Source organism: Enoplosus armatus, chromosome 22 (genome assembly GCF_043641665.1).
Source record: "Enoplosus armatus isolate fEnoArm2 chromosome 22, fEnoArm2.hap1, whole genome shotgun sequence".
In the NCBI taxonomy this organism is placed as follows: Eukaryota; Metazoa; Chordata; class Actinopteri; order Centrarchiformes; family Enoplosidae; genus Enoplosus; species Enoplosus armatus.
In genome coordinates, this window is record NC_092201.1 from 10357710 (window position 1) to 10383971 (window position 26262).

Here is a 26262-nt window from a genome sequence, read left to right on the forward strand (position 1 = left end):
GCTGATATTTATAGTGAGGGGGAAAGAAGCCCATCACCTTCAATTCTCCACAAGCAACATCCTGTTTAACAGGAAGTTCGTTAACGGCAGGTTGGATCGTTATTGGCTATAAAGAACATATTTTTGTTTCATGTTCATAGATATGTAAATATAAAACCAAATTAAGAATATGCAACGTATGTAGATAAGGACTAGCAAACTGTTAATTACAGCAAGTAAGCAAATTAAAGTTTTCTGAGATGGATTTTGGAGATGACAGTGAATGTTTACTATCATAACCCGTCGCTGGTTATGTGTTATGTGTGTTATGTTTACATAACAAAATGAAGATCTGTCACCAGTGGTGGAGGAAGTATTCCGATCCTTTACTTAAGTTTTATCAGGGAAATGTACTTAAAGTATTAAAAGTAAAAGTACTCAATACAGAAAAATGGTCCCTGTGACTGTCATAGCTACTATTATATATATATCAGATTATTATTATTTATGCATTAATGTAGCCCAATGTGACACTTTCATAATTCTTGCTTTTATCCAACCAATAGCCCAAACCTCAATTATTAACAAAAAATCTAAATTAAATGTTTTTGCATGAAAAATGACAATGCCAATTAATTTTCTGTCAATCGATTAATCGACTAATCATTTCAGCTGTACTTGCACATTTTCATATGTTTTGTGTGCAGAAATCTTAATACATAACGACTAACTAAAGCTGTCAAACAATTGTAGTGAGGTAAAAAGTACAAAATATCCCCCTGAAATGTAGTGGAGTAGAAGTGGCATGAAAAGAAAATACTCAAATACCTCAAATTTCTATTTGAGTAGAGTACTTGAGTAAATGTACTTTGTTAAATTCCATCACTGTCTGTCATTTAGCTACAGTATATAGACATTCTTCTTTTCCAGAATGATTTTTTCAAATAGTTTTCACAATCAATGCCATATAATGATAATGATAATCATTGTTATCAAATGTGTTTAGATGTAAAAACAAACAAACAAACAAACAAACAAACACACAAAAGTCTTCTACTCCCCTCTTCTCTCTACTAATATTATTTCATGGAATTGCCTTTGTCAAAGATTGCCATTCAGTCTGGTAGCATCCTTTGTTTAATTGTGTCACACATCTTGTCCCAGCGTGGGCGTGTTGTATGTTTGTTTGGGTGCAGCTTTGAGAGATCAGAATGACACAGCGGGAAAATCTTTAAAGTTCCTCATGGGGGTACTTCCTCATTTTTAGTCACCTGACATTATTTACAATATATTAAGAAAAAACCCTGCGAACTTCTCTAATCTTGCATCACGGGAGTGTTGCTGTCAGAGTGGTGCGTGTGTAGGTTCGGGTCTGAGGAGGGAAGGGCGGGGGGGGGGGGGGGTGGTGAACAGAATGAGCTATAAGCCAAAGAGGGTGGACGTGTGTAAAGGCCTCACGGGACGATGAGTCACGACCAGATGACTAAGTAATAATTTTTCTTAAAGAATGTCGAACAAAGTGTCTGTCTCAAATAATCCTAGAAAGCTAAAAGCATCAGATAAATGATTCATTTGGGCATAAAGGACTTTAAAGGTTTATTAAAACTTCAAGCACAGATTTCAGTGCTTTGTATGTTTTTTTTTTAATCAAAGATGAGAACGGGTGAAATAATTTGTGTCAGTGGTTTGTAGCTGTGTTGTGTGCAACAGCAGAGATGTGTGCAGTGCCACATAGCTGTGAGTATGTTCAGAGGATGGTGGAGTGCAAACTTGGATGATGGAAGTGTGCAGTGTTCCTTTGACATTAAGATTTATGCACAGGGCACTCTGAGAGTTTTGCAACTGGAGAGGTCACTCTTGTGTGAGTCATGGCTTGCCGGTAATGTCATATAGAAACAGACAGCTTATGACACACATGCCTATTTAATCACAGTTTGCGGGGGCATATGTTGCAGTTTCAGGAAGGAACTACAAGCATGAACAATGCCTGAACAAAGTTGAATGGATGCATACAGCACCATCTTGTGGTCAATGTGGGGATGACAACTTGGATTTGATTTACATTTCCAAAGAAGCGCATTTACAGTATTTATGCCCTGTCTGTGATTGTTTTCCTTTCCATTCTTCCCCTTAAAAAGTATTAACTGGGCTTTTGACAATAATAATACTAATAACCAACTATTATTAGTTGTATCAGTATTTTAAGGTTTAGTTCACATTTGAACGGTGCGATGGAGAGATGTGTGTAAGAGGCGTTGGGCTGGAGGGAGTAATGTGCTGGAAGGATGTAAACATTGTCTGCTCTGAGGGCTGACTTCAAAGTGAGACTGTGGTAACCTCCTCTCAGCAGTGGCGCGCACCCTTGACCGATGAAAAGTGAAAGTGAATGTTCATCCACGGTCTGCAGCCTCTTCCTGAAACCCCTCTTTGAAGTCACAAAATGGATCTGATTGACTTGTGAAGTAGACACATATATACAATACAATGAATTTGACAATGCACATGCACATGCTGCCTGTGTTTTGTCCACGGTTGAAGCATAATGGCATTGTATAAAAGCATATTAAACCTCCCCTGTGCTCTGCCTTACTAAGTTGGTTTCCCACAATGCAATAGGCCAGAAAGGCTGCAATACATCATCTTTGGTCATGCTATCAACTTTAGTAGCCACATTTATGTATTATGTTAATTGCTGAATGACTGAATTCAAACCAAATATTTGTATTGTTACAGATACACAGATACAGATAATATCTATTTTAAAAAATACTGTAAATGTCATATAAAAGCAATAAGTTGCTCTGTGGAATGCAATTTCATACTTGGTTGCACCAGCAGACTACATGGATATTCAATAGAGCTTGCAAGTGACAGGCTATACAATGCTAAGAATTCTACATTAGATTATTAATAACAAAGTTTAAGAGATCCAACTCATTTATGTTATTTGTTTATGTTAAAAGAAAGAATATTGGCTTTTAAAAAATAATCTGTGTTAGTCAAACAGCAGCATGAGGACTTTTAGCGTATTGGACAAACTATTACTGGAAACCTGATTGCTAACACATTAAGACACCTCAACAAAGACGTTCATCGACAGCGTGTGACAGCAATGAGTATCAAGTCCACGTTTTAAATTCGGTTCTCTTTCTTAGCAATTGTTGGGCACTGGTTTCATTCATTTATGTGATGAAAATCCCCACCAGTTTCATATTTAGTTAAAAAATAAAAGTTGAGTGTACGCATTTTTTTTCATCCACTGGATTAGTTTTATAAGTATAATTCATATCCATATGTTTGCACTGACCCCTTCGGTTTTGACTCAGACTTACTATAAGCACAACATCTCGTGTTTAATCAATTTGTCTATCCCCTTGCTTGTAGTATATATGGGGCTTCTTTATGTCCCATTGCCCCTGTTTAAAGTACCTGCCAGACATGAGATTAGAAGCTTTGACATCATTATTACCAGAGAGGTAATGTTAGTTATGAGTTTTAATTCTGTTACTTCTAGCAAGTCTAATGCAGTTATAGTTGTTCAGAGGCAACAGTTGAGAGGGAAGCTTCAGTTTGAAGTGACTGAATATGAACTATAGTTAATGTATTATATATAATCCTATGTACTATATATTTTGCATGGCTTCTTTAACGTGTTAGGTCATGTCAAAACCCTATTTAAGTGGCTGGATTCAGAGCAAACAGTCGAGGAACAGCTAAACCACACAGGTTTAAAACACAAGCCCAAACGGTGACCTCAGATCTTCACACAAACTGGATCCGCTCTGTAATAATGACGTTGTGTGAGCAGTGTATGTGCAGAAGACTTCGCTGGTGTGATCAGTGATAGAGGCTGGATCTCCTGTGTGTTTGAGCTCTTCATCATTATCTTGGCTCGCTGACTCATGTCTTGGGCACAGGGAACAAAACCCTCGCGGCGGCCTTGTTCCCGACGCAACGGGATGCCAGGGGGGACAATAAGAGAGAATTAGCGGTGAAAAAAGGCAAATAAATAGGTGCTTCAATACATGACAGCCCAGCAACAAAGCCCACAGTGGATGAGAGGGAGAGCGAGAGAGTTAGAGAGAAAGAAGGGAGAGAGAGAGGCCTTGATGAAAATAAATAGTGGAGCTCAAAGGGAGGCAAGGGTTGAGCGGATTGGAGGTGATGATGAGTGGAGAGCTGTACAAAGTAGTACATCTCTGGGAGAGGTTTTAATGAGGCAGACGTCGGTGTGTGTGTATGTGTGTGTTTTCTCATCTGTGACACAGACGCTCAGAAAATCCTCAGCAGTGATACTCCAAACTTCCTGTCTCCACGTGGGTGGGTGAGGATTTGTGTAAGTGTGCATGGACGGACAGAGAGACAGACAGACAGGCAGAGAGACAGATGGTAGGGATGCAAATTTCAAGGAATGTCCTTTGATTTCTACTGGACAATCAATGGACGGTTGATCGTTAAAGAAAGGACACAAAGCAAACACAAAGTGGATGTTTTTCCAGTTAAACAAGTTAAACTAATGGCATACTTAATTTAAATTATAATGCCTTCATTTAAAATTGGGAACTTTTGTTGCAACAAATAGCCAGACAAGTTCCAAAAATATTTATTCAAGCAAATAATGCTGCACTTTTAGGCTTTATTAAAGGATGTAAATTAGATTAAACTGAACGTTGGACAGAGCTAGCATGCACTTAAAACAAAGTCTAATCCATTTTTCTTGTATCAACAAAAACGGCTGCAGTTTTCAACAGTAAATTCCATGTAGTTACCACGTAAACATAAAAAAGGCAACAACGATCTCTCGACATGAATCGAGTGCTGTTTGTTCACTGCAGCTAGTTCAGCTGCTAATTTATACGATGCGCAGTTATACCATGTGTGAGACAGCCAGCACAAACACCTGTAAATCCATCTCATTAAACAGAAAGACGCAACACCTAGTGATGCAACCCAGTCTATTTTAATTGATTATTAATGATTATTAACTGAGGACATATTGTATAGATAGATAGTCACACAAATAGAGGCCCAACACCTTACTAACACAATCTATGTTGGTTTTTACTATAATGTTACCCACTAGATAGAGTCAGATCACAGAGACAGTGAGCCAGGCCTGCAGCCTGATGTCAACAAGCAGCTCAAAGGCTTTGTGTATCTGTAAATCTGAAGAGCAGCAGGAGGCCTTTAGTTCTACTGTCGGTTCTCAGTTGGATTAAAAGGAAGTCAAAGAAGCTCAAATAAATAACAATATAAATGACATTTGCCGAACAACCAGGGAATCATGAGGTGGTGGTATCATGAGTTCAGGACATCGCAGTCACACTGATTATAGCGTTACGTGGCCATTCAGCAGACAATCAATAATGAGCCAATAATGAGTTAACTGAGGTAAGCTCATTCAGGTGAAGGAGAGGACACCTGAGACTCTTTTTTTTACATGAGATTCAGCTAAAGGAGACACATTGGCTGAATGACAATTGGAGGGCAGCTGCCTCGTCCAATGCTGCCAACGGTGGATTAACATTCCTCACTTATAATACTTTCACACACAAACCGTGTGTATGACGTGAGATAACGAACACAGGTTCAATTTGGGATCTGCATTTAACCATTCACACCAGACTGTTTCTTTTGGGTAAATACGTTTGTGGACGTCTCCGCCAACTCAAGTAAACCAAGAGATACTGCAAGTCTAGTCGAGTGGCCATACCCATAAAACACTCTTCGTGTGTTGAGCCAGTTAATTGTTATTTAAGAGAGATGCCTTGCTCACGGGCTAACAGAGAAGCTCACAAACCACAGACAAAGACTCGGGCTAAAACCCTCACAAACAACCCAGTTGTTCCAAATGACCATTCCTGTAGGAATGCAGCTAGGTGGACAAAACCCTTTCTCTACATTCACAAAAACCTGTTTTCTCATGCCCACGATCCACGTCATCTACACATTTTTACACAGTGCCTAGAACTGCCTGGCAAATTTCTGCAGCGGAGGTACTCTACAATGTTGGCGACAGAATAAAGGCAATTAAACACTGTTAGCACCATGCTTGGACAGCCAGGCAGCCATATGCCTTGCCAATTAGCCTCCCACATAAGGAGAGAGAAGAAGAAAGAAGAGAGAGGCAGAAACTAGACTCCGAGATCATAATCACACGGATTGTCCCACTTTCTCACCTACCTTTTCTTTGTGTTCAATCGGCTCTGCATTGTAGCAAATGTATGAGTCTCCTATTTTGCATGTCTTCTCCATTAGTACTCCAGTGGCAGTGACATCTAATTTGCACTCAGATGTTGTAATTTAGATATGAAGCACGCACTTACTTTCATACTTGGCTCCCCCTGGGACCATCGGCTATTGACGACATCTCCCCATCTCGCCCACTTCTCCAGTGAGGTTTCTCCTGTGCATTCCAGCTGTGGCCCATTACCTTTATTTCAGCCTTCAACAAAGGAATGAAGTGGCATATTTTAATTTGTATCATGGCACCAGTGATGCTCAATGCTAGTCCTTTTTTATGCTTATTTTATAGGCTAAAGTCTATATCTCTGGAGTTAATTAAAAGCATTAAGCAAAATGTTACATGTGTGTATTTTCCATTTATATTTCTCCTAATCTCAGACCGGAGCCTCTTTTTCCTATTCAGTGACAGAAATGAAGACCATTCACTACTAATTTGATTAAGATACTCGGTTTTCCAACAAAGAAAATACTTTTTTTTGCCATATTTAGCTAAATGGGTGATATTAACAATTCCAATAATTTTCCAATCAAATTGGCTTTTGATTGTGTACATGTATCAACTGATTCTGGTTAAGCCACACACTTCAATATGCTTTGATCTGGGGCGTGCTGCTTGTTGTTACCTCAGTCACGCCAATAATCAAGTTTGTTCATCCATTCACTCCATGATGGAAAGACTAAAATTTTATAGAATTCCAATAAGGGGGCCGTTTATTCATCTCACAAATAAACCCCAACGAGATGCCATTGTCACTGGACTGAGTAGATTTGAGAAAATCCTCTGGAAAGTGGATAATTTCCAAAACACTGAAATAGCTTAAAGGAAAAATCTGCTATCAGAAACACTGTTATCAAATCTGCAGACACTGAGGCTCCCAAGCAGTGATTCATATGTTCTAATGTGGTTGAAAATGGGCAAAGTGTTCCTTTAATGTCTTTATGAGAAACTGTCCAGCTTTCAAGATTTGCTATGGCAACCGTTGTAATCAGGTGTAGTCTACAGCTGTCTAAAGTAACTGGTGGAACACAAGTTTTACTAATGAACATAAACGCATGCAAGTACACACAATACACAATCACATCCACCTGCGTGTCTCCCTTCTGCCCTCTCGTTTCCCTCCTTCACAAGATATTCACTGAGAAACTCAAGAATAAATCATGATTTAATAAGGGTAATATGACAATTTCATTACATAATTTACTGACTAATTGTTATTTCCTTTTTTTTTTTGTTGCCTCGATCCAGTTTTCGGGCTGTCAGAAATGTTCCAGTCGTGCTTGGGCCCAGACAACCAGTGGGTGATTAGTCCGAGAGATGACGGACAGGGTGTATATGATTCTGGACCCCATCCACATAGCTGGCCGCAGTTCTGCCCCCCTCGGCCCAGCGGCACTGTTCATCATTCCCACTCTCAGTGTCCTTATGGTGGAGCCTACACCAGAGCACAAACCCCTGTTTGGTGCCAACCCCACAACACATGGAAGGTAGGTAGCTACTGTTATGGTAACACTGTATGAAGCATTAGTCGTGACTCAGTTATGTATCAACAAGACTAAGGGTCTACAGCTATGCTAGCGGCTTGGTGAAGATGCACTTGTGCACTCAGCTAAATGCTAAAGCCAGCACGCTAACATACTCGTAATGGCAATGTTAACGTGCTGATGTTTAGCATGTAATGTTTAATGTGTTCATGTAATGTTTAACATGTTCAACATCTTAGCTTAGTGTGTTAGCATGCTAACATTTGCTAATTAGCCCTAAACAGAGAGTACAGCTGAGGCTGATAGGAATGTTGTTAGCTTTGTGGGTATTTGGCCATAAACAAAACAAACCAAACCAAAGTTTAAACCAAAACTAAAATTTGGACGTGATGATAGCACTAGATGAAAAGTTAAGAAAGCACCAGTTATGGCCATCCATCCAATGGTTATTATTATATAGGTATTTAAGTCTGGACCAACCGACAGACCAACATTACAATGGAGCCATGTCGTTAGCATGGCTGAAAATCAATCTTATCTTATCTTATAGGACAACGTTTAAACAGGCATTTCACACACACACACACACACACACACACACACACACACACACACATATATATATATATGGTCTCCAAATCGCTGCTATTTATCTCTTGTGGCTTTGTTTTTATGTTCATTACCCTACCTTTGTTCCTCTCAATCTCTTTACATTACATTACATTTATATGGTTCCCAGACAAAGAACTGTGATCACAATGCAAACAACTACCACCTCCAGTTTAAAAGACCCACCGTCATTGTAAACTTTTCTTATACACACACTTCCCCTAATAGCCCATATATCACCACAGGTGCATAATTACTGAGCTCTGTCAAATGCATCAGCTGTCATAAATATGAAACCCAACCAGGTCGTAAACACAGCGGGCCTCCTCTGGTGAACCTCCTCCTGCCTGCGTGTGAAAAAAGGTTAACGAAACAGGGCTGTAACTGTGAAGATTACTATTGTAGAAATGCTCATTTGCAGGCTACCTATTTTATTGATATTAGTCACTTTCAGTGGCAATACATTTGCGTGCTTACAGTATGTGTGCAACCATCTGCCGCTGATGCATGCAAGCCTGATTGTGACTATACTGCTGTTGTTCACACACGTCAGGAACCATTTGAATGAACTCTGTGTTTTAGGGGTCATTTCTTTGGAATTCTGTCTCTGGGGATTGTAGCACCATTGTCCAGGCAACTAAAAACCCCACACAATGTGCTGACAGATCACTGAGCCATAACTGGCTACTGCAATTACTGTATGCCACTCGATGTATGCATACTGCGTGTATTCATGTGCTCTTGCATATATGTGCTTTTTTTTAGATTGCACAAAGATTGCAGGCCTCATTTGGGATTTGAAAAAATCAAATCTATTTTCCTGCTTTGCTTTGATGCAAAAGTGAGACTGAATTTTGGATGTTTGGGATATGTTGGGGCTACTGTGAAAGTCTCTTAGGCTTTAGGGGGGGAATTTCTGGAAGGGAGATATGAATCAGACTATCAGAGGAGGAGGAACAGAAAACATCCCTGCATTAGATGGATGACTGATAGACTTCAAAGCATTGTTGCAGTATGTGTCTCACTTCTGTATGAGGCCTTTCATGTGCTAAAGTTGCTCTGGTGTGTGATGTGTGTGTTTGTGTGCATGTGTTTGTGAGTCGATTACGGTCTCAGGTACAAGCTTCCCCCTTCAATACTCGAGGAAGAGAGGTTGGTGATGGAGGTGAAGGTAATGAGGGGGAAGATTCCTTCCCCAAATAAAAATAATTAAGAAAAGCAAATAGTAATACTAGGTACCTCCTATCTATTTCCTGAGAATATATATTTAGTTCGAGCAAATATATGGGTTTCCTTTTTACAAATAATCCAGGATGCGCACAGCAGGGTAAACATGTTGCAACAATGTGACGACGGGTTAATTATGGACATTTTCAGTATTTAGAAATGAAATACCGGTTAAAATGCAGTTTGAAGGTAAATTTATATGCGGCACTTGTACTTGCATTTTCAAAACTTTCTACCACATGCCTGTCGTAGCCTTTTAGATCAGGCTAGCTAACACGACACATGGAATTCCAATGAGAAACGGCAGCTAGCAGCAATGGAAACTGCAAGTGTCTCAAAACATAAAACAGCTGCACAGATTAAAAGCACAGGTATTGCTTGGTATACAATATTCTCAGTATACTGTATTAAATCGCACCAACAGTGTGGTGTTAGGCCAGCTGTGTGTTCCAAATCCAAATCTGGTCTGAAACTGCTGTCACATACAACATTGCGAGTAACACCACAACTCAAGGTTTGTTTGTCTAATGTCCATGGCAGAGCCTGTGAGTCACAGTGGACACGGACACATAACTTGAGTGTGCTGTTGGGTGGTGAATGAAGCCATGCGAACATTTCCACAAATTCGGTTGGCCAGCTTGCACACACTGTGGCAATCAATGACAAATGCAGTGGCTTGTTTTAAACTTAAAATCATATTGTCTGTGCAAACACACTCAATTTAATCTTCTAAAGACCCATCGTTTTGCACAGTGGAATGTTAGTAGATTTCAAAGCTACAACCTTTAGGACTAGTAACACATTCAGTGATTTGCTTAAGAATTTGGCCAAAAACAGGAATTTACACCTGAGCCCTAAGGTCAGGTTTTGGATTATGCCACCCTGCTGTACCAATGGCAGTCAGAGAATGGTGAGTAAGAGCAAAGGCTGTTGCTAATGCAAAAATGAAAAAGGAAAGAGAGAAACTGAGATACTAAAGTGAACGGAGTAAAGAAAAAAGGAGGAAAACTGCATTTTAGGAAGAAAAGATGGAGATGGCAGAGAAGGTAGCCCAAGGAAAAGAGCCAAGCCTTAACCATGGCTGGTGTGAAGGAAGAGAGGAAATCAGAGGAATGTGTGAGACAGGGAGAGAAAAAGAGAGAGAGAGAGGAGGGTGTCAGGGCAGCAGGGACACTATCAGGCCAAAGCATGGGAGAGCAGCGGTGATTGGTTTGGACCACCCATCTGGACTGGCTGTGCGCCTGGGCAGGCTGGACTGCGGTTTGCCCGCTGGACTGGATGCATGGGTGAATGAATGGAGGGATAGAGACAGAGAGAAGTCCAGTGTAATGATTCAGATAGATGGAACAATGTGCTGAAAATATTAAATATGTCAATGGAAAACACACACGCCACCACCAGCAACTGCACACAATTAAGGTTAATTCCAAATACGGTATATCGTTCAGCTGGATGTGGATATGTCAACCACATTTCAACTCAAAATGTAGGGTGGTCGTAGCAGAGAGTCCCTTATATTATATATAACTTCATAACTTGTAAATAAATTAGATAATGAATTATCCATATGAACTAATAATTAAATTAACTAACACAAAAGTTAAAATACTGATGCAGTTTTCCCTTTTAGGTTTTGTATACTGTATCTACTTTACAATGAGACAAGCGTCTAGTTTCCAGTTTACTATATGACCATGAACATCTCATTCATCGGCACAGTAGTTATCGTGGCTGATTTTTTTTACCCTCTCTGCATAGCAGTCTGATTTACACGGCAAACTTAAATTAGCTAATCAAATGAAGCCTCAGACTTAAATTGTGTTTTCCCTAAAGGGACAACAGCCTCACTGTTTTTCTTCACTTCACCCCTATAAAAGCAGAACTATATATATATATATAAGTAATGTACTGTCGTTAGGAAGCTAATGAAGAAGCTGTTGGCATGGCACTGTCATTAACACGTGTAAAGGGAACATTGTTTTCTTTTTTTAACATCTTATACTAACAAATAACTGACTAATGAATAACAGCTCAGAACCACCATAGCGCTCTAACATCCATGTTTCTGTGAGCATGAATTAGCTAGCTCATTGCACTCATCACGAAAAATCTGCAATTAGAGGAGTTCTCTGAAAATCTTCTGGGGCCTCAAAACAAAAGATAAAACATACGTTTTTATGAGAAAAAAGGGAATAAATCAAAATTCCAAGGATGGAAAAGTGGTGCTGTCACTATTCTCATGGCTTAACATCTATGTCATTATCCAGTGTAAGTATGGAGCCTGGCCTAACACATAGTTACAGATCTTATTGAAGATCAGCTGCAATGAATATGTCATTCCTTTCCTCAACAAAATAACATTTAAACACACATTTTTTTTTTTTTTTACATCATTGGATGATGAAATTGCTCCCTTTTGGAGAGATTTTCCACAGAGGTCTTTCCCCTGACTCCTTCTGATATGGCAGGGTTATCTAGAACACTAATAGGATTAGACAGAATGGCCACCCCAAATGTTTCATGTTCAATTCTTTAGTGTCTCAAACTGGACATAACTCCATCCTAACAAAACACACATACACACACATCACCTTACCCTTGACCTCCAACACCGATTGTTCTTGCAAAAGCGAAGATCAAGCCATCAGACTGTTCCGATAATTGACACGCAGAACAAAAACACAGACCACTTCTGGAAAAAACATATCATAATCCCTCAAGGTGGGGCGGTGGGGGGTTTCAAGGCCACCAAGATAGCTATTCACAGCATCCCGGGACATGGAGAGACCTCCGGGAAAGACATTGTGAGGTGTTGGTATGAGACTTGGTATGACACCCCTGGGAAGAATGGTGATTAGTAACGAAGAGGATTGACTGCACTCTGGGGCATTTGTGACCATCTGGTAATACATGTGGAAACACACACATGGCATTGACTAATGCTTTCTTAATGCTACTAACGGTGATGAGCAAGTAAAAATTGCATTTTGGGTACAAGCTTGTTCTTGCGGCCACTTTAGCAGGAATTATACTTTTGCGAAGATATGTTAATGTTGCCCATGTGAATGTCTTCGAATAATACCTGTGCAGGTGGAACTGCAGCCAGAGGTACATGTGTCAAAAAATGTTTCCTGCACTGCGCTTTGATCTGTTTTCTGGCCATATCAAACCCCCAAACTGTGTGTGTGTTTGGTTTGACATATAAGCAATGTTGCATCCATCAGCCCATCATCCAGTCAGTCATATCTATACTTGAAATATGACTAGACAACTTAGTATTTTTTTTTGCTGGAGCCCTCTACATTCACGTCACCCCCACTGAGCCAACGTAGCGGCCCCATTACAATGAATGAGGTGGCTGCAGTGCTGTTGTCTGTCTGAACATGGCTAAAGTGTCCTTCTTTATCTACGTCTTTCCCTTTTTAATTGGTACAGATACAGTCAGTGAGGGCTAATGATTGTTAACTAATTTTCAGTGTGTTGTTTAACTTCAATGGTTAATGTTCTATGTGTGTAAAGCCTATAGTGATGCTTGAAATTTCATGTATCAGTTGCACTTTTAATGTGTGGCAACTCGATTCTTAATTAATCTGTAGTATCCACAATCACATTAATTTGCATTACTGCTTCATATGAAGATAAAATGTTTCAAAATGTTTCTTTATGTCTCACATAGGTGGATGGAATAAGTGTTCCAGTGATTAGGTTTTTTGTGGATAGTAAAGCGATCAGCGATCAGTGCCAAGGTAAAAGGCCACTGTTCTCAATGTATTAAGAAACAATGACTGTTAGTAATTATCTTAACACCATGGGCCTCATCAAGCCCTCTACTCTCCACTCCCACTCTTATCTCTCCCCGTCTCTTTACATTTACGCTTCCTTCCCCTTGACCACCATCCAAAACAACCAGAATGGGTTTGTGTCTTGTGGCAGTGTTTTTGACCGTGGTCCTTCAGTATGTGACAGTATGGCTTTGACTGATTGTGTTATGAATCACAGAAAATGGAAATTAAGCCTAAATTAGCATGTTTTGTCACGTCACACGGATCGATGATATACACATGTATCTTGTATGAGTCCTCTTATTTAAGGAAAAATGTTCCCTATCCATGCTAGGGATGGGTAATCGCAATATGGGGTTCGATATGACGTGAGGTGATCAGCTAGATCATTTCTTGAGAGAAGAGTCTCCATTCTGTTGGTCCCACGAAAACACAAAAACAGTCAGTCCACTCACAGTCGTACAGTGGTGGTACAGAGCGATGTGTCTCTTTACTCACAAACAATCTTTTGGCTGAATACAGACACCAGCTGCAGAGAGCACATTAACCACAGAACAGCCAAACTGTTCATGATAGCCGTTACAGAATTAGCTTTAATTAGCCACAGCTGATCCCATCTGCTGCTGGAGATATCTGTGATCTTAACCCACGACTGCGACATTCGTCTAAAAATGAGAAGCGTGCTGGGGCGCCTTGGCAACCATAACCGCAACGTCCACGGTTCGATTACAGCTGGGGACCTTTATTGCATGTCATGCCCTTGTTTCCTGTCTGCTGTACAATAAATGTGCCCCCCCAAACTATCTTTAAAAAGAAAAGAGAAGCAGTTACCTATATGTTTTCAATTGCTCCTTGCTGATAAACAAGAGTGAATAGAGATAAAAAGTTTGATAAGAGATTTGTTAGCGTTAGAGCTTAATAAATCCGGGTATTTGTCGACCAGGAACTGGATCCAAAATGGCAAAATGTTGGCGGTTGTAACTGCCTACTGTAAGTTCAACCTTTTGATTCACTGATGCCCCTTTTTCACCACTGGGCCACACTTCATCTGGTACTGATGTCCTCAGGGCTAAAACCCATGCACCTAATACAGCCATCCATCCAACCATTCAACCTTGGGCGTCACCGGGGCCCCTGCATACTCCATAGCCTTTATAAGATTAATGCAATGGATGGAGCAGGTGTCTGCCAAAATTCCATTCCTATTTAAACCTCCAGGCCCATACCGGCAACCTAATCCTATTAGGCCTAATTGAGTGAAGTCGACAGTCTTTTTCAGTTAAACTAAGTTCATGCACTAATAGGATTCAAAAGGGGGCAAAAATGTACAATGTGTAGAGAGTAGTAGTGTTAGTGTGTGGCTGGTGAAGTGGACAGTGTGCATCAGGGAGTGAGGTAAGCAGGGACTGTGTGTTGGGACCAGTGGAGGCTTCCCGCTGGGTTTGGGGATCTGTGTTTAAGGAAGAGGGAGGGAGTGGGCTGGAGGTCTCACCGGAGGCTAGATAAGCTCAGAGGGGGAACAAGAACAACATAATTGGTATTCGGGAACCCCTAGTGTGTTTGTGTGTGTGTGTCTGTATGTTTGTGTTTGTGATCCATGTGTAATAAACTGTGTGATATATCCTTGGATACTTGATCAAAAAAGAAGATTTTGGGGGAAAGTCAGTCAGTCACCTCACTACAATGAACAGTAATAAAACAATATTCAATATTCAATATATATAGGGAATGAAAAGAAAGATGTGGTTTTAAAGCATTAGTGAAATTGATCTTGCTCAGGCAAACATTGATCTGAGTGTCAGCACATGCAGTGGATTCTGTAGAGTCAAAATAGAGGGAGGTATTATATTACACCCCATTAAGCAAATCACAAGGTTAAAGTGAACTTTTTCAATTAAATCTTCTTTGTCAAACAAGGAATGCAGTTTAGGAGTAGGCTTGAACTATGTTTGTAACTTGTTCTAATTTGAGAGTTGGTGTGTTTATACAGTAGACACACACACAAAACACAGACAACAGCTTGCACTGCAAATATGTCAAACTTTCTTTGGCTTTTTTTATGGGACACAAAAAAGTCATACCAGCACTTTCTGTCTTAATGACTTCCCTATTGTTTATAGTAGGATACACACTTGAATCGAAAATTTCCTGTAAGGAACGCAACCACAAGATATAATCTACAGTGATATGTCCTCAAGCCAAAAGACAGTAAGAAATGCCGGGCTAAGCCTTGAAAAAAATCAAAAAGCTTGTCACCTCATTGAATCCTTTTTGTTTTTGGCTTGTGGATACAACATGATCTTATCAGGGCCCTTTGTTAACAACTCTCCCCCTTTGTTCCCTGCTGAAAGACAAGATGAGCAGTCGTGATAGGCAGAGCACGCACACACACCAAATTAAGGAGGTCAGAGTGGGACACAGTGTTTAGCTAGTGGCGTCAGTGACACAGACATGGCCTGAGGACCTAACCTTTCAAGGCTGCCCATGGCCAGAGGTGCGACATGGGACTCTTTTGAAGAAAATACACCCCAAAGGACTTGAGAGACAAAAGGTTAGCATAGGCTTTCAGTGATCTTACATGGCCTTCTTTCCTGAAGGAAAAACAGGCAAGAAAGGGACTAAAGAGACAGTTGACGTCTAACTGGAAGTAATAAATCAGATATAATCTAGGTTTTTAAAGTAATAGCACTGAGTTAAGAGATGAATAATTGTTTTATCATTTCATGTTACTGTTTTCTCACAGCAGTGTTAATTTTGGCACCTGATTTAGTTTTTTGTTTCAGCCTTAGGCTTTTGACCAACCATGTAAATTAGTCACATTTTAGCCATTTCATTACTGTTAGTTTTAGTCTTATTTTAGGCAAGAAAAACTAAAGACATAGTTTTCATCAATACGTTTTTGCCTACTTTAACATTTTTATTATACAGTATATATTTTCTGTTTTTGTATAATTTGTTCGCGAAATATGCAACACATTTCCTCGTTGTTTTTACTTTCAAATGTTATTTTTAATATAGTTTTGCTTTCGTTTTTTTTTTCATCAGTTTTCGTTGACGAAATTAACAATGGTTCACAGACACAGATGATAACTAAACAGTGTCCTTTACCAGGGTGCACTGCATTACAACAAGCTGCGTTATGTTACCAATTAAATCAGTATAGTACATATCTACATACATGCCAGCTGATATAAGTCTACCCTGACAGTTAGTACAAGTTAATTATCAATTATCATACGTCTTCATTTATCATGAAAATCGCAGAAACAATAACTACCGGTAAGTCAGAAAAAAGGTATATGGCCAAATCCCTTTGAGTTTCATAGTAACTTGAGATCTTGCAGGTAAAAAGAAATACTACTGATTGGGAGCCATATAGAGCAGAAAACTTTAGATTAAACAATACAAAAACTGTTCACTTTACTCTGCTCAGTCTTAAACTGTTAAGTCTCTGACCCCTAAATCAAATGATGTTGATTTGGACCACAAACAAACAATGTTTTAGACCTTACCTTTCAAAAATAGTTTTGTTACAACTCTCCACATTCATCGTTCAGATGAAGAGAATTATAAACTGACTGCCTGACAATTAAACCATTATATGCTGTCTATTCTCCTAATCAAGGTAAAGATGGGTTGCCTTCATAGACGTTTCCTAATCTGATTACTCCCCTTTTCTTCTTATATCACTTGCAGAATAGCATTGCCTTTGTTTCTTGTATTTTCATGGAAACCCGTGTAAATGTCAAGATGTTCTCTCCTCTGAGTCAGACTGCACAACTGGTAGTAAAGGAGAGAACAAAACTGAAACAAGAAAAATATGGTATATAAATACTGTAGTTCATAAAGAAATTAAAAGGCCATATGTTGTATATCCTGCACCTATTCCCATATTGAAAAGATGAGTGCAAGATATTTTGTAAAAATGTAGAAACAGTGATGCAACTGATAATAGTTTATCTTCATCCTGAACGAAGTAATGCGTTTCCAATGGCCCGTTAAAACTGGCTCAGACTGTGAAAAATCCAGAGGCACAAACTCTTTTCAGCAGTTATGGGAACTTTGGAAACTAGACCAGTCCGAAGACCAATATATAAAGAAAACAAAGCCCCAAACATATTATGTAAATTATTACTACCTTGACTGTGATAAGCAAAATAGTAGAGGGCCTAATCATCCATGTTTTTCAAATGGACTCAAAGATGAACTGATTAGAATCTGGTGGTCAAAGGTCAAAGGTCAGGGTCACTGTACCCCCCAAAGGCATGTTTTTACGCCATGTTTCATTTTTGGTCGGATACTGAATTGGTGACACTAATCTTGAAACTCTTGTGTGATTGTATAGATCTTCTGTGCTGGCTGGGTGAAGATGTGTGTGAAGCATCTGCACTTTAGAATTTGTAGCTTCTTTGCAGCAATATCCATATTTGAAGCATTTTCTACTGTCAAAGAACAACAAAGCTTAACAAAGTCAAGCCAAATCAGTTTTATTTATAAAATCCCGATAACGCAAATCAAAAATCTGCCTCAAGGGGCTTCACAATCTGAATAGCAAACAACATCCTCTATCGTTAGACCCTCGGCTCAGATGAGGAACAACGCCCATTAATGGGCAAAATGGAGAAGAAGAATAACTTCCATTTCGCCAAAAAATAAACTTAATACCTTTTATAAAATTCCTACCAAAGCCTTCACTATATACAGTATATATATAATATATATGAGTCTGTACAGACATGGATGTAAACTGCAACTTGACTGGTTGGCAGAGGCACACAACCACAGGGCAGTAATTCTAGTTGTTAAAGGCAAGGTGCGGTGCTTATTTGCTTTCTTGATGAGCTAGATGAGGAGATCGATACCACTCTCGTGTCTGTACACCAAATATGAAGCTACAGCCAGCAGCCGGTAGCTTAGCTTAGCATCAAGACTGAAAATGGGCAAACAGCTAGCCTGGCTCTGTCCAAAGGTAAAAAAAATATGCCTAAAGCTCACTAATTGACAAATAAAATCCTGTTCTTTCAAACTGTACAAAAAGTATAAAAACAACGGTTATGGGGGGTTATGTGCTGATTGTAGCTTAATATTTAGGGCACGGTCATGAAAATTTTATCAATCGTCTCATGTAACTCTTGTCAAAAATGTGCATAAGTGTATTTCCCATTATATCAAATTTTACTTTCACACAGTTTGAAGCTATACTTCTCATAATAAATGAAAAATGTGAGTGTGCTGAGTGACACACAGAATGTCAAAGTCTAGGACTGAGGGAAATACATCATGTAAATAAGTGGCCTGAGGTTTACAAAGATCTGATCAGCTGGAGTTTAACCCGAGAAGACCTTAACTGTCCTGAGTCAACCTCGAGATCCTTGCCAGAATACTACGCATTTGTTTGTGTGTGAGTGTGTGTGTGTATGAGGGAGAGAGATTCCAGTGATGGAGACTGAACTATGAAAAGTCAGGAGGGAGGGGGGAAAAAAGAGACACAGTTTAGAACAATGATAGGACAGAGAGAGGGAGGGTGGGGGAAAAAAATCAAAGAATTGGAATAATTGGCATAATTCAAGGTGGCTGGGCACAGTCAGGGGGAGTGTCAGTGTTGGGCGAATCTTTTGCCATCCTCAAAGAGAGACGGTCTGCACAATTAGCCACACGAACTCTGACCCCGCTCAGAATAATTAATGAATAACAGAGGGGATAAAGACAAAAGGCGCAGAGCGGTCTGGTTGAGTAGCGAGCGAGGGTAATACATCAAAGAATGCCGTTAATTGGCCCTGTGGCTTTCATTCTTTGCCCTATTTCTTTCAATTCATTGACTCAAAATAATGGGTTCAGGTTCATTATCAACAGGTCGTAAGCCCTGGGAGTGCCAAAATTCAGTAGGAGAGTCAGGGATGTGTGTGTGTGTGTGAGTGAGTGAGTGTGTGTATGCTTGCCAGTGCATGTGTACAAAAATGTGTGTGTGTGTGTGTGTGTTTGTGTGTGTAAAGCTTAGCTTTCGCCTGGCCCCCCAAACTCCTGACGACATCAATTCGACACAGGGAGAACCAAGAGTTGTGTAGTTGGGTTGAGAAGAGAGCAACAGGCCGCAATTATCACCATTTTTTTTAAGTTGCGCGAGCGCATACAAGTACAGTTTTTATCGCAGGTGTTTGTGAATGCTACGAGTATCGCTACGATGCTGGAATATAACTGGTACGGACAGGTAAGTGAAAGCGACACACCAACTCCTGCTATGATGCTTTCAGAAGTAAACTGAGTGTTAATGTCTGCTGATGTACCTGAGTGATACTGGATGTGCTGAATGTCCGCTAAGGCCTCGACAAAGACAACGGCGGTTATATGACGCATAATCAAATCACTTTGAAATATTGCAGACTTCCAATTATATTTCCACAACTTCGAAAATCGAATTTCCAAACAATATGTTTGTGTCATGTGCCTGTTTGTATATTTTAGATAAAGAGTGCCCTTGTTTCAAATCCAGGGCCGAATAATGTTGATATTTAAAGACTCAATTAGGCATTAGACTCAATCAAATTCAGAGGGGTATTAAAATAATTCAACCAACAGAGAATTCAGCTCTGTTAGAATGATAATACCAAACTAAACAGAATCAAAGCACAGCACTGTACTACAAATTCGACAGGAATACAATTTAAATTAAATTAAATTGTGATTAAATTATAATTGAAAAGTAGCGGAGGCACTGAGACTGATGACGTAACGAGCAGAGAAAAGGTTCCTGTGGTTATTACAGAACTCGCCAGCTGTCTGTATGGCTACAGACTCTTGAAAATTAAGTTCTCTGTAACAATAATAATAACATTAATATTAATAATGGGATACAGTGTTGTATCTTTTAAGAAATGCAAAACACACATTTCTAATTTTGTATGTGACACCCGTTGGATTATATGAAACAAATTCACACAGCTGAAAACTGGCAATTTTTCTTAGCTCATGTTTTGGAGATGCATTGTCAAACTGATGATTTGGGGAATTCCCTAAATTTATGGCAAAACGTGAACAACAAAGAAGACTTTAGTTTACTTTTGTAATCATACATTTGGCAAAGCTGTGAAAACTAATTTTACTGTTAATGTTGATATCAGTAGAGTTCACTAGTCACTCATCTAGCATTCTCATACACTCTTTGGAACAGCATGTGGAGATGTTTAAGGGCAGATTTGTGTATTCAAGGCATATTATGTATTCACTATTTACCCATTTAATCCCACTGCACTGGACTACATGATAAAAAACCCCAGGTCCTGGCGAAAACCCCAGGTCATGTGAAATTACTTCCACTCACGTACAGAGCCAGACACACCATGAAAGAGCGAGAGGTAGGAGGGGCACTTAATTCAATCACCATGACTTTGTCTGCTCGCGAAACGTGATTTTGTGAGAAATACCTCACCACTTGTCACACACTTGGAAATATTCCAGCCATCCTCTTGGCCGACCACAGCACAGTTTTTTTTCTCTCGACGAGTCCTTTAATTGCCGTACCAAAGGTTTCCCATACCTGGGTGAGCCATGTCAAGCAATTAATACCCTGAAATGCGCCTTTTAAGTGAGTCTTTTGGTCTCTGGGACTCCCCATTGTGATGAAACGACTGGTGTCATCTCACGTTAGCCTCGCACAGGTGCCTTCTCTGCCTGCACATCAGATCATTAACATAACCAGAGATGGAGAGAGAGACTGATATAGATAAAGAGATAGACAGAGAGGGAGTGAGATAAGACATAGATTGAGGGAAAACAAGTGGAAGGATAAATCAAGATCATTTGCTTTGGTGGAGACTTGCTTTAAGTCGTTCCTAAGCACAGAATGAACTCATGACCTCTGGGTAGTTCACACAAACACACAAACAATGAGGGGTGTTAATGCTATGCTAACTCCGCTCACAATTTGTAGCAGCTCAAATGCATTAAGGATCAAAGGATTTTCATGTTTTAGCCCAGTAACTACGAATCATGTTTAAGTGTCCTGACTACCATCTTCCAAAATAAGTTTAAATTGATTTCCTGCCTTCCTACCAGGCAGCTAATGGTTTCCATATACATCAACAGAGTGAACATTTTACTGCATTAATGTTTTGTCAAAGTGACATTTTCATCATGTCGTGGTGGCTCTGAGATCCACCATTTCAGTGCATTACATTCAAAAGCTACAATATGTACAATATGAGAAAATCAAACCCAGAAGACAAAACATAAGATAAAGATGAACTTTCTTTTTTTGAAACTTTTTGTGTATCAATAAATGTTGAAATAAATAAATCATGTTGCTCACAACCACTGTACCCTATAAAGATAATATAACTTTATCGTAAATAGACAGATTTGACAGATGCCTTACATAGATGTTCTCTGTGATGGATTACCTATGTTAACCTACATTTGCGTAAACTGATTTCTATAACATGCTGTAACTGAAACCAATGGCTGTTCAGAAGGTAGGAAATCAATCTAATAACTTGTGGTATGCTTCAGGAAATGGTCAGCTGTAATGTAAAGTATATACAGTTTATATGTGATGGGATAAAACATACACAACCGTCAGCGAGGTCCTTTAATCCCTAATGCATTTGCACTGTTGCAAACTGGGCACACTTCTATGTGCCCAGTTTGGATCGTGTCGCTCAAATATACTGAGATGAAAGTGATCAGACATGACTATTAATTATTGAATTACAACATAGTTTCATGGTAATTTTTTGGCTCACTGATGAGATCTGTCATTGTGAAAACTTCACAGACGGCAGGAAAAAAAACAGCAAAGCAGCATTCGTTTTAGTTTATGCGTGCATTATCAACACATAAGTAGAATAAATGCAATGCATGCTTGAACATTGAAGCTGGTGGGAGCGGAGGAGAGAGAGCAGTGTTCAGAGAGCTTCAGTTGGGTTCAGTCAAAGACATCAGCGCTGGTTGGATTTAAAAATACAACTTTTACAAATTTTAATTTAGTGAACTGAAATGAGAATATTTAAGTAAAAGAACCCCTAAATCTTCAAATGTTTACTTGTTTGACCTTCCCTGTGCAGAATGATGTATGTGCAGAGTTTGATACTAGATTTTTTTTCTTTTCACATTCGTCTGTTTCTCTGTGCTCAACTTACTTTTACACATCTACATAGAAGATGATTTTAACATCAGAACTAGTTTTTAGTGAAGTAGGAGACATCATGTGACCAGTAGTTAAATGTTTGAAGGAGTAGATGAAATTTTGAAAATGTTTAACAAAGTAATGTAACTATTTTTTATTTTTTTTTATATGTCTTAAAACATGACTGGAGTGGATCTTTAAAAGAGAGGCATAATTGGCATGTCAGGTTGCTGTAAAGTATAATCATCCATGTTTTTGTCATGATCCTAAACGATGAATGTCAAAAGGACCATTGTCACTTTGCTGACACTGGGGGAGGAGATAGGGGTGGATTGATGAGCATACAAAGCACAGGACTTTGGCACCAGTGGCCCTAATACTACTGTCAGACAAGAACGTCAATATTTGACGTTTATTCAAAACCCTGGATTGCGTTCAATGACAACTTTTTTTTAATAACCAATGCCAACGTTTTTAACATTCTCTCTTCTGCAACTACGATGTGGTTAAGGGTAGGGAAGGTCATGATTATGGCAAATAACCTATGGTTAAGGAATGCTTAGGGTTAGGCAACTGGTTCATTTTGGTGTACGGGAAGCAAAGTCTGGTCTCCTGCATGAAAGTCAGACGCACTCCACCCATCCACCACCCTGACCTCCACACCCTAACTTTGTGCCTACATATATGGCACAATGTGTGAGGTTCGGAATTGTCCAGTATGGACGTTTTTCCTTGGTATTCTGGGCTGGCATCTCACATGTTGCTAGGTTTAGGCAATTAAAACACTGGTCTAAGGTTAGGGAAAGAAAGGGCTGCTGTAACTTACACAGAGGCTTCCACTCTTACCATCAGATGTACAAACAAAAGAGATGGACTTGTCAGATGGAGAGTATTTCCGATATGAATGTGTAGGTGATGTGTAGTTGCTTTATCTTGGTTGGAGGTTTAAAACAAACATGCCGGTAAAATTCTGGGTTCAAGTCAAGTCCCATGTGTTACAAGTTAATTGGTGCAGCTGTTTAGTTTTGGTGAACCGTATTTGGTGAAAAGAAGGGGCTGGCATTTGCATCAGAGAAGGCACATGGTAGTCTACAACGGAGTAATTGGCAGTAATAGAAACTCTGTAACACACTTGGAACTGGCAGTGACTAAATGATGGAGAAAATAAATTGAACTCAGGCACAGCTAATTACTCAATTTACCCTAGACTGGCAATTGGAGTGATGAGAGAGGGCGGCTGGCGGAGAAGCTTGATCCAATAAAGGAACCGGAAAATATATTTTGAAAAAATTCATATTGATTATATTAACAAAAATGAAAAAGGAGATTTATGTGCTCTATACTACACTGATGCAGGATACAAGCAAATACATAAGAACTATGTTGTAAGGACCTGATCTGGATGCAGGTCAGTATAAAAACTGAACAGACCTGCATGTCATAAAAGCCTGGACTCTTCTGGCTTTTCTCTCACTCCCCTCACTTTCATCCTTGGTTTTCCTCTCATGCATTGGTGGGAAGAGGAGCACTGGCACTCCTCCCTCCGTCACAGTGGCTTACTCGTTCAAACGGCAACGGCACAAAGATAGCCGAACAAACAGCTCTTTGTCCACAGCACAAACCATATAGTATTAGTTCTGGTAAGGTCAAAGTTGATTTAATTTTCTGCTTAGTTCTCATTTAACAGCTATTGCATTATTTAATTTCCCACAATCAAGTTAAGGGGGGTGGGGGTGGGGTGGTTAATCAATATATCTCCACCTTTTGAACAGAGGCTTGCAAATTTAGCCCACAAATGCACTTTATATTGGTTATGGAGAGTAGGATCCTCTTTTGGATGCTTCAAAGGTCAGAAGAGCTGCGTTGAAATATTTGAATTTTTGAGTCTTTGTCTTTGTAGATCTCTTAAGATTAAGTTTCACTCACTCTTATGTTTCTGAAATCGTTCACTATTCACTGTGTACTGTAGTTAAGTGATTCCCACGATTCCCCAGTGATTGTGGAGTGATTGTAAAACATTTCTACCCGACATATTGTGTGGTGGACAGTGAAATTGTGAACGATTTCAGATACAAATTAGTAAGGTAATTCTAAAAGTCAGTTATAATGTGGTGAAACACTGTTGACAGCGACTCGACTATCTTGAGAAGTTTCTTTTACTGTCAAATACAATGAAAATGTTCCAAGAGTCTTTCTACCAGTCTATCATTTCTGATACCTTCAGACATCCGCAAAAATAGATCTTAATAATCCACTTACTTGTTACATCATGTTATCTAATATATTTATATTGACTTAGAATACTAGAGCCTAACTTTATCAGTGTCTAATAAGTTACCCAGGACTAAATTAAATGGAATTTAGGAAAAAGACAATTTCCCTACTTCTTTCTCTTTGAGAATCTCTCTTCTCCCTGTTACATTTTTGGATATTTTTGGGAACTTTACCATTAATTCTTGCCATGCTCTCTGCTTCACTCTGGACAATACATTCAGATCATATTCATCTGCTGAAGGGGGGGGGGGGGTTCTCTGTGCTCAACTTTAACTCAAGTTTAACATGTGTACATACAAGATGACTTTGTAATATCAGACCTCAGTCATGTTCCAGTATTTAACTTACACAAGAGTGAAATGGAAACTTCCAGCCTCTGAACTGAGAAAACAAACAGCTCTTTGTCCACAGCTCTTGAATTAGTTCATTTCCCACAATCAAGGCATCTCTTTTATTGGGTCTGTCTTGACCATTAATTCTTGCCATGTTCTCTGCTTCAGTCTAGAATACCTGTCTTGAGACAATTTCACACGAGAAAAATACTAAAAACAGTAGTTGTCTGGTTTATAATCATTTTATAAAAAGGACTTTTGACTAGACTATGCACTCGTTTACTCATTAATAGACATTACGATGGAGTTGTACTACGAGGACAGAGACAATATTGCTATGCTTCAAGTCAGAACCAATAGTTTTTACTAATATGTCAAAGCCCACTTTGACTGTTAGAGACATGACTAGAAACATAGCCCATACAGTGTAGCGCTGACATTTTGCTGACTTGACTCATTTACTCTAAATGTTTGCAAAGCAGACAAAGAGTCAAAACACTGGATCTGGTTTTGGCTCATGGCACACACCCTATTGCTGGATCTATGCTCTTCGTGGCCTTACTCTGTCTGTCACACTTTCTCCTACACTGTTTTTCTTTTAGCTTGCTGAGTTTGATGGTGACTAACAAGATTAGTTGATCATTTTCTTACTTATTTTCTAATTCTAATATATTTCGAAATCACTCCATAGCGGTATTTCCTGGTGTTTCAGGCTACTCAAACTGACCTGTGACCTGTTTTCCTATCTTAGATGCTGTTATATCTCCTCTTTTTACTGTTATCATCTATCTATTATATCTAGACAGACAATTCTAGGAAATTCAAAGCAAAAGAAATTGCACTGTATTCTTTGAATAAATAAATCAAAAATGATCCCGTCATTGAAGTTAGCTGCACAAAAAAGATCGAATCACAAGTTTTTTGGTGTAAGTTTAGTGTAAAACAGATATTACATCTACATCATCATTAGATGCTGTACATGTACAACTACAAAACACATCGCATTAGTGTGAGAAAGTAGAGCAGCTTTACACGTGTAACCCTGACATCATACAGCTGGATGCAGTCTTTTTAAGGGGCCTTTGTTATGAATGCATGAAATTGGTATGGTACATCAAAAGTTCGTAAGCTTCCTTTGAGAGAGTAAGATGGATGTCTTTCTCTGTGTACTGGGCATTTTGTCTTTAGGCTGTTGCCCAGGCTTTAAAAG

At 39.3% G+C, this 26262-nt stretch overlaps 1 protein-coding gene across 1 annotated transcript in view; it reads left to right on the forward strand.

Annotated features, from left to right (window-relative positions):
• The first annotated feature begins 7488 nt into the window (after positions 1-7488).
• The window catches only part of tfec (transcription factor EC), a 34012-nt gene continuing 15238 nt past the window's right edge, over positions 7489-26262 (forward strand). Inside the window, exon 1 of the mRNA XM_070929063.1 lies at positions 7489-7710. Within this exon, the coding sequence (XP_070785164.1) occupies positions 7489-7710 (222 nt within the window). The remainder of the gene's footprint in view (positions 7711-26262) is intronic.